The sequence below is a fragment of the Jaculus jaculus genome, chromosome 5 (assembly GCF_020740685.1).
Source record: "Jaculus jaculus isolate mJacJac1 chromosome 5, mJacJac1.mat.Y.cur, whole genome shotgun sequence".
Taxonomy (NCBI): Eukaryota; Metazoa; Chordata; class Mammalia; order Rodentia; family Dipodidae; genus Jaculus; species Jaculus jaculus.
The window spans coordinates 1,744,844-1,754,832 of record NC_059106.1 but is presented as its reverse complement, the minus strand read 5'-3'; the positions used below and the strand labels follow the sequence as shown (position 1 = coordinate 1,754,832).

Sequence of the window (9,989 nt, the reverse complement as noted above, 5' to 3'; positions counted from 1 at the left end):
ATGTAGCCACACTGAGCTCCATAAAAGATCTTTTTGACTTCCTGGTTATTATTGAACATTGATGGACATTAGAGCAAATAATAAAGTTCCTGGGGTGCTCAGAAGTACTCTCTGTGGTGTCTGACTACATTGGAACAACTCCAGGTTATACCGCACATTTAATATTTCACTGACATTTAGCCAGTTTTAAGCAGGGTTTATGATTTTGTTTCTCTCATCTATAAAACAGGCAACGAAGGGCTGGGGGTGGAGGGATGGCTGGGTAAAGTGAAGATCTGTGTTTGGATCCTCCAAACCCACATAAATACTGAGTGGATGTGGCAGCCTGCCTGTCATTCCATTGCTTGGGAGATGAAGTCAGAGCATCATGGGGCGAGCTGGCTACCTAGACTAGCTGAGTCAGTGAGCTCTGGGTTCAACTGAAAAGACCCTCTTAAAAAAATAAGGTGGTATGTGATAGAAGATCTCTCATGTCAACCTCTGGCCTCCACATACACGTGCACACATGTGCACACTCACTCATGTGCACATGTGAACATACACACGCATGCATAGCACACATACATACATGTGAAAACAAAACAGACAACTAGGAATACCTAATGCATAGAGCTATTGTGAAGAGGAAATAATTGAAGAAATACTTTGGTAATAGTCTTCATTTTAACTGTTATTGCTATTACATAGGTCATTAACCTGGAAACGAAATATAGAGAAGCTTGGAGTGAGTATGCTGAGAACTTGAGGACATTCTTCAAGATATGGGAAGTCTGGTTTTTAAATTTTTTCTTTTGCATGTGTGGTGTTCATGTATGTGTATGGGTACAAGTGAGTGTGGGTTCATACATGTGTGTGGAGGCCAGATGTTGATACTGACATCTTCCTCAGTTGCTCCATGCCCTATTTATTGAGATACGGTCAGAGTGCACTGTTCCAAGTAGCCTAGCTGACCAGCCCGCCCTGGGAATTCCCTGCTTCCATCTCCCCAGCACTAGGATTCCAGGCAGGCCACCATGCCTTCCTTGGCATTTGACGTGGGTGCTGGAGATCCGAACTCATGTCCTCATGCTCGCTCTGCAAGTGCTTTACTGACTGAGCCCTCTCCCCGCCCCAGGCAGCTGTTTTAATGTCCTTTGTAGTGCGCATGGTGGGAAAGCATAGTCTTTTATTGTGGTTGAACTTCTTTTACAGTGCCCTCTCCTGAAAATGGAGATAGCAATTTATCTATCTGGTGGAGTTCTTGTTCCCTAAATGTAAGAATGCCTAGGATTCACTTTCTTTCAGTATATACTATTTTCTTCTTGACAGAGTACAGTTTGAGGAAGTCATTTCATTCCTTTTAATGAAGAGTATTGGTGAGTTGTGTTCTGGTTAGTTGAACTGCAGTATGTAAATAGATTCAATCAAGCACCAGCTCTGGTCAGATAAACAGCACCGGGTGTGGTTTGTTGAATGCCTCATTTGTTTAATTTTGAAAATTTCTTTCTCTGTCTGCAGCTTCTTGACATTAGGGACTTTTAAATTTAATTTAATTTAATCTACAGCTATGTTGTGGTTTCAGATTAAACCTTTTTTTCTAAAGGGTTGAAAGATCTTGTTGGGTTTAATAGGATTGATTTAAATTAACCCAAGTCAATTGCAAGGCAGTGGAAAAATTCCTTGTTTGTTTGTTTGTTTAAATAAAAGAAGAAAAACAGGAAGTGTTCCACATTGAGTCACAGCAGTGCTGAGGATTAAATGAGTAAACACTGTAGGCTTTAGAGAGACAGATACTTGATTAGATCCCACAGTCACCCATTACTCTGTATCCTTTATGGTCTTCTGTGGGACATTTCCTTGAATGGTATGCAGCAGCCTATCAGGCAGTAGAAATGAGAACCAGGGCTGGGGTATAGCTGGCTTGGTGATAGAATGCCTGCCTACCATGCATGAGGACCTGAGATCAGTCTTCAGGATTACAAAAACAAAACAAACAAAAACAATGGGCTGAGAAGATGACTGTGTGGGTAAAGTGCTTGCTGCACATGCATGGGGACCTGAGTTCAGATTCCAAGCATCCTTGTAAAGGCCGAGCATGATGATGCATGGTTGTAATCCCAGCCCTGGGGAAGTGGAGATGAGAAGATCCTACGGGTTTAGTACTCTTGTCTCTGGCTGACCAGCGAGTCCTGGGAGTACTCTTGTCTCTAGCTGACCAGCAAGCCCTGGGAGTACTCTTGTCTCTGGCTGACCAGCGAGTCCTAGGAGTACTCTTGTCCCTGGCTGACCAGCGAGTCCTGGGAGTACTCTTGTCTCTGGCTGACCAGCGAGCTCTGGGAGTACTCTTGTCTCTGGCTGACCAGCGAGTCCTGGGAGTACTCTTGTCTCTGGCTGACCAGTGAGCCCTGGGAGTACTCTTGTCTCTTGCTGACCAGTGAGCCCTGGGAGTGCTCTTGTCTCTAGCTGACCAGCGAGCCCTGGGAGTACTCTTTTCTCTTGCTGACCAGTGAGCCCTGGGAGTACTCTGTCTCTGGCTGACCAGCGAGCCCTGGGAGTACTGTCTCTGGCTGACCAGCAATTCACTATGTCATCTCAGGGTGGCTTTGAATTCATGGCAATTCACCTACCTCTGCTTCCTGAGTGCTGGGATTAAAGGTATGTGCCCCCACACCCAGCTCATACTGGTTTCTTGTGAATCTCTCTAGTATCAACTGGTTATGGCATGTTGTCAGCTGGCAGAAGTCATCCTCAGTGAGGGCTGGGAAAACCCTTAAGATGCCAGGCTATAATGTGAACTATCTAAATTTTGGGAGATACTGGACTATGTTCTATGTTAATTTAAATTTTGTCTGTCAGGATCCTTGTCCCTCCTTTTTTTTTTACTTTTTTTTTCCGAGGTAGGGTCTCACTCTGGTCCAGGCTGACCTGGAATTAACTCTGTAGTCTCAGTGTGGCCTTGAACTCATGGCGATCCTCCTACCTCTGCCTCCTGAGTGCTGGGATTAAAGGCGTGCGCCACCACGCCCGGCTCCTTGTCCCTCTTAAATGAATGCTGCAGTTAAGCAATTATACTCAATTGTTTGTGGAGCCTTTATTTAGAACCTACTAATCAGACAGGAGAGAAACACAGACAACTTGGTTCAATTACTAAAACAAAGCCTGTTTTCTCCTAAATGACTAGCCCAGGACCATCATTTTAACATAGATATAGTCCTAAAAGAGGGCTGGGAAGCCTACATTGTAGGGAGATGGATTATTAGTATCATTTTAGAAAAATAAAACGTTTGCAGTGTACAAACATCCAGATCCTGCCCAGTTAGGGACTTAAATGTTCTTAGTAAGTCAGATGTCATATTCGTGCCATTATTGGCAGCATGCATACAATTTAAATATTTTAGCTTCCATTATACAAGTGCATCTACATTACTGACCTTCTAGGGCCCCATTCATAGGGGAGGAGCAAGGAAACAATCAGCTACTTCATGAGAGGGATGGTCTATGGCCTGGGCTTCCCTGCATTGCCAGACAAAGCAGGACACAGGGAAGGCTTTGCAGTCACTCTGGCCATGGTAGGGTTGGGATAGAGAATGATGGAAGAGTGGGGGCACCCCTTTGAAGCAGGGAGGGAGCCAAGACTTCTTTTTCCTTTCCTTTTCTTTGTTTTGAAAAAGAGCTATTGCCCCCCGCCCGTGCCCCCCCCCCTTTGTTCCAAGGGAGAATGAAATATCCATTAAGCCTGGTGACACTGGGAATTCTGTCCAGGCTTGGTTTCTTTTGTTGTGACTCCAAGGCAAAGGAGAGGAATCCAGGGTAAGGAGGTTGCAAGCCAAGCTGAGAAAAGAGAAAGAATTCCTTCCAAGGATTTCTGCTATTGTTTCCCTGAGAATAAATATTTATAGAGAAGGTTCAAGTGAAGTCTGTCACAGAGCTCAAGGCTTTAAGACCAAGTCTTTGAGAGCATGCATCTAAAACTATGCCTGAACGTAGGACTATCCAATTAGACTTCCCAGAGGAAAGCAAGAAACCTCAAGATAATTTCCTACTGAAAATCTAATTGTGTCCTCAAGTGGAATAGGAAAAGCAGTATGAATTGTCCCAGATCCATAGGTTGAAGCAAAAATGTACAGCTAAATTAGATTCTGTTTTAAGTAATTAAGTTATTTCCCCCTCACAGGATCTATAATTTGTCTTGAACAAATGTGATTTGCCTTAGAAAGAAAAGCATTGCAGTTTTCCTTCCAAAATGGCTTTTCTATGCCAGAAACAATCACTAACAGCAGACCAAATATTGTCTTAATGATATCCCACTTAGGGCGTGAGTACATGTCTGAGCACTCGGTTTCGTGTTCCAAGTGTGGGATGTATGGCTAGCATAGCTTAAACGTTATCTTTAAATAGAGACCAGAGCTGGATTTACTCAAGAGCCTAGGGCTTGCACAATGGTAGTGTAAATAGCTCTGGTTGGTGTTACATAAGACTCCAAAATCTTGTGCAAAATCTGAGCAATGGAGCCCTTGCTTCAGTAGATTTTTCTTTTGAGCTGACAAAAGCACCAGCGCTCATTTTAGCTGCCTGCCTGAGCCCTTCAGGTGCTGCAATAGTCAGAAGAAAGGCCTTGAGATCTGCATGGAAGATATTGCAAGAGAGGTATTTCAGACATAATTTTGTGAACAATTTTGACCTCATGTTCAGCAACAGTTGACATCTGACCAGGTGTTTAGGAGCAATAGTGGGTAAGTGGTATCAGCTCTGGGCTCTGCTTGTTGAAAATTGCAGGTGAGGGAAAGTCTTTAGAACTTGTTTCCCATCTGCAAAGGATGATGACTACAAGACAGGAACAGAGTGCCTAGCATGGTTCTGACCTTGATACTGGGGACAATGGCAATGTAGTGCAACCATGTACCTTCCCTTTGTTATGTACATGCACCTTTCTCCAGGATGATCGGTCATAGGAATGGATCCTGGATGGACATTTCAAAACTTCTGAGCTGGATGTGGTTAAGACCTCTGGTTGACACTTGGTTTGAAATACTGATTCTGAGCTGGGCGTGGTGGGGCACACCTTTAATCCCAGCACTTGGGAGGCAGAGGTAGGAGGATCACCGTGAGTTCAAGGCCACCCTGAGATTACATAGTGAATTCCAGGTCACCCTGGACTAGAGTGAAACCCCACCTCCAAGAAAAAAAAAAAAAAAAACTGGTTCTGTGACCCAAGGCCCCTGACCTAGTTAATCAAGTTTTCTATGCCTCAGTTACCTCCTCTGTAAAAATGGTAGGTAATAATAAAAGCAGAAACTATGATAAAGGTTAAATAAAATACCAGGGTTGGAGAAATAAAGCACTTGTTATGGAAGCATGAGAACCTTAGTTCAGATCCCCAGGACCCATGGAGATGCTGGCCATAAGTGGTGGCCTGTCTATAATCCCAGCACTTTGGAAGTGGAACCGTGAGGGACTTTGCCCTAGTATATAAAGTGGGGAGTGACTGAGGAAAATATCAGGCAGCAAGCGCTGGCCTCCACATGCACACATACATGCATACAAACACATATGGGGAAAAAACCCAGAGCAATACCTGACATGGCATAAACATGCCCATAATTCTTGTTTTCCAAACATTATTGTTGACAACCAGAGGGATGCCAATAAGAATCAAAACCTAACACCAAGTAAGTTTTCATGTACTTTTATTAGCAACTTAACACAAGATTGTACATAGTAGGTGCTGAAATCAACCCACTCTTGAAAACTGAAAAACTGGTGTTTCTATACCACTTGAGGCTTTGGTTCCAAGTGTTCTTTTCTATAGTCACATCACACAGTGTAACCAAACAACTTAAGAATGGGGGGGGGGGGATGTCCCACTGGAATGGAGAAATTATTCACAAACAGCTGAGGATCACATCTAGCTTTATGCGATTCACCACTCTGGAATGTTCAGTTCCCTTTTCTACATTTCTACAAACAGCAACTAAAAACTTGGCCACAGGTCCTGCCTACATGCTCATTAACACGAAACAAAAAAAAAATATTTATATAAATAATTCAATTAAACCTCACAAAAACTAAAGAAACACAAGAAAAACTCCATCAATAAAAACTGTACAGTATTGGTCAGTCTTTTGTATCTGAACAATGTGTAACTTAAAAGTTTTTTATCATACATATGTACACACACACACACACACACACACACATAAATAAGTCTTTACATCAGCGTTAGCTAGAATGAAAACTAGAGGACTCAGACTCTGTGGAAACAGAAGAGTGTCCACCCCGCTTTCCCTTGGAGAGGATCTTGAGGCTTGACCCTCTGCTCACTGAGGTGAGGGCGTGCTGGGCGGAGGTTTTAAATTTGGCCCCAAGGAAGGCGTAGAGGATGGGATTCAAGCAGCAGTGGAAGAATGCCAGGGCCTCAGTGATGGAAATCCATTTGTGCACAGTATTCTCAAACTCACATCCTTTCTTGATGACTTCCAGGAGAATGAAGGAGTCGATGCTGATCCCGATGTAGTAGGGTAGCCAGCAGGTGAAGAAAGCCAGAATCAGGATGACTGTGGTCTTGAGGGCTTTGCGTTTCTGATGGCCCTTGGAGTGTGACAGCTTGGAGATGATGACACAGTAACATGACAAGATGACGATTCCCGGCAAGATAAGGCCAACCATAATGTGCTGGAACTGGAACACAACCGTCCACAGGTCACTGGGGTAAAGGCGGTCACAGAAGTACCTTTCCTTGTCCTCAGTAATGTCAGCAAAGATGAAATCGGGAATGGTCAGCAGGAGAGCAGGGAGCCACACGCCAATGTAGACGGCCCTCTCAGCCAACAGCTTTCTTGGCCTCTGACTGTTGGTGGCATGGACAATGGCCAAGTACCGGTCCAGACTGATGAAGGCCAGGATGAGGACACTGCTGTACAGGTTGACGGTGTAGATGACATGGAGTGCCTTGCACAGGAATTTCCCAAAGTACCAGTCAGCTATGGCATCAACTGCCCAGAAGGGAAGCGTGAGGACAAAGAGGAGGTCAGCCACCGACAGGTGCAACCTATACTTGTCAGTCATGCTTCTCAACTTCTTCTGGTAACCCATGACCAGTATCACCAATCCATTGCCCACTATGCCAGTTAAGAAGATGATGAAGAAGATGGGAGGCAGGAAGATCCGGTTGAAATGGGCATTCTCATGCCGGTAGCAGGGTTCCTTTGTGGAGTCATAATCCCCTGAGCCCAACTCTTCAGAGTAGTTATCAGAAGTGTATATCTGCAAGGGACAAGCACATACACATTCACTTTCAAGGTAAGCAGGCATTATTCCAAGTTTTACAAAGTGTTTCTCAAGACTTAAAAACTGGGAGTTTATTTTTTGTTTCAACCCAATTCAGGCCAGGCTTTTTCAGAAAAATTTGAAGTGGTACGTGCCCAAGAGAATTGTTATAGACTCCTATAACCGTCCTTCATAGAGCCCAGACATCACTTTGTTACCCCTCTCTTTAGTGGAGCCAATTAGAAGACTCTTTGTTTAGAACAAGAGGGCCCTGAGATTCTGTGGCCTTCAAGTCAAGTCTCCGGTAACACTCCGGCCCTGCCCACTAGAGGAAGAAGAAGGAGGGGGAAAAAAAGCAAAACAAAAACAACCAAACTAAATTAAACCAAACAAAAGCCCATTCACACAAAGACACCACTCCCAGGTGGTCCAGAAACTTCAGTTGGAGGAGGGATTGACTTTTTGTATGTAGGGTTAGGTAAAGGAAGGAGGAGGGGAGGACAAGGTGTGTTGGGGGGCGGCAGGGGGACAGACTGGTTCCAAAACTTTTAATTCTTCTAAGGTGCAAAAACATGGTTCTTTTCACGTGTGTCTAAACACAAAGCACCCTGGACTTCATGCAACATGTAGTGGGGAACGAGAGATAAAGCCAATGGTTGTGGGGGGGCTTGGGTACTGGGAGTATGAGAAATAAGCTAACTGTCCCCCTCCCACCCAAGAGGCGCTCTTCCAGGACAAGGGTAACTTGCTGCGCGGTGTTTATCACTGGGTGCATCAGGCACGTTAGAGAGCAGCATGCTTCGGGTGGAGAAGGTCACGGGGTCTGCACCCCGTGGTTTTCGCCCCAACTTTCACTTCCTCACTATTCTCCGTTCTCTTTCCATCCCGCCTGGGGTCCGAGGTGGGCGCGGGAAGCCTCCCGGCGTGGGTCACGCCGAGGGCCGGTGGCTCACCCGCTCCCTCTGGTGTAGCTGCCCACCGCGCCCGCCAGGATCCGTGCCCCGGGCTCCGCCAGCCGCGCGCCAGGCCCCTCACCCCGAGCAGCAGCGGGACTGGGCGGCTCGGCGCAGCGCTTTGAATTGCGCGCCGCGGGAGGAAACGAGAGCCCTCGCCGAGCGAGGGGGTTTCAAAAGGCTTCAGGAAACCACCGACGGTTACAGGCTGCGCTCGGGCTCCCAGAGCCAAACCGTCTCCCCGCTTGCACCTGCCGGTCTTCCGCGGCGACCGTCAGCACCCAGGTGCGGTCCCAGGACGCCCGCCCCGTCGCGCCCAGCACACCTGCAGGCTCACGGACCCCGCCTCGGGCCCGCCGGGAAACCGCGCCTCGGACGCCCGCGAGCGCTTCAAGGCGCGCGGACGGCCCGGTCAGCTCGCGTTCCCGCCTTCCGCCCGCCGCGCGCGGACCCGCACGCCTCCTCCCGCAGCCCCGAACTAGCGAACGCACGCCAACCGCGGGCACACCTCCGGGCGCTGGGCTCCAAGTTGGTCAGCCTCGTCCCGGGAACTCAGCCAAGAAGTGTCCTAAGTTTTCCATCATGCAAGTCGTCCCCAGCGCCGCGCTCCCCCGACGGCCCGACAGCCGCGCTCGCGGCTCCGGCGCGCACGCTGTTTGCAAACAGCGCCCGGGCGCCACGAGACCCAGGCGGCCCGGGACGCTCCTTCCACGCCTCGCCGCTCCTGCAGCTGCAGATTGCAGTGCTGCCCACACACCCGCGCCCGCCAAGAGGTCTGCCCTGTTGTCCCTTCTTCGGGGAACCCCAACCCAACGTCCCAGTTGTGCCTGCCCATGCCAAGGGGTACTGCGCAGCAAGTTCGTGCGTGTGCACATTTAAGACAAAGCAGGTTGAAATTGGACTTACATTGATCTCTTCCATGGTAACAGCTCGTTCGGCAGCCGCGACGGTTACCAACCCCCCCGAGAGCAACTGTTACCTGCTGAGGCAGGCAACAAATTGAAGTCCTGGCCGGAGCCGGACTTTTATAAAAGCACGCTCGCGGCCTGGCGCATGCGCGGCAGGGACGGGCCTGGAGGAGGGAGGCGGGGCGGGTGGGGACAGGGGCGAGGGACGGGGCGGGGCGCTGGGGCGCGGCCCGAGATGCCCTGGAGCCGCGGATGCTGGCGCCGGGTTAGGTCCTGGATTCAGAGCAGCGTAGGACGTCCCTGAAGTGTCCTTGAACTTGAGGAAAGCAGGGTGATCTGGAAGGACGTGGGACGCGCGGGCCAGGGACGCTCCTCGCGTGGCGTGTCCATCCTTGCTGCCGTCGACGCAATTCCTGACCTGGGATAAGCACCGATGGACTCCGAGGCTTAGGGAAGGGAAGTGACTAGAGAAGTAACCCAGCCAGTAGGCGGCGATGTTGGGAGCGGGGCCAGCCGGTGCCTGACTCCAGGCTCCGCATATGATACCCATTCAAGAGACGAAATAAGTAAAGCTCTTCGGGGCGCAGGTGTGTGTAACTTTGCAAGTTCACAAGTAGTGACATCGGGCCCAAGTGTAGATATTCAAGGAAGACTTACCGAAAGATTTTGGGAACAATGGAGGAGTAGTGTACTCCCCAGGGAGAAAGTCACAAGCGTGGTGGTAGTCAATTGGTGAACAGCTTAAAAGTTATTAGGAAGTGCTTTATGCCGGGCGTGGTGGCGCACGCCTTTAATCCCAGCACTCGGGAGGCAGAGGTAGGAGGATCGCCATGAGTTCCAGGCCACCCTGAGACTACAGAGTTAATTCCAGGTCAGCCTGGAC

General features: G+C 48.4%; 1 protein-coding gene across 1 annotated transcript; it reads right to left on the bottom strand.

Moving 5' to 3' along the window:
• Positions 1-5,649: 5,649 nt before the first annotated feature.
• On the bottom strand, positions 5,650-9,240 carry Cxcr4 (C-X-C motif chemokine receptor 4). Its single transcript, XM_004668151.2, has 2 exons — positions 9,105-9,240; positions 5,650-7,242 (listed from the first exon to the last, which is right to left on the bottom strand). The coding sequence occupies exons 1-2, from the start codon at positions 9,117-9,119 to the stop codon at positions 6,199-6,201; spliced, it is 1,059 nt and encodes a 352-aa protein (XP_004668208.1). The 5' UTR covers positions 9,120-9,240; the 3' UTR covers positions 5,650-6,198.
• Positions 9,241-9,989: the final 749 nt, after the last annotated feature.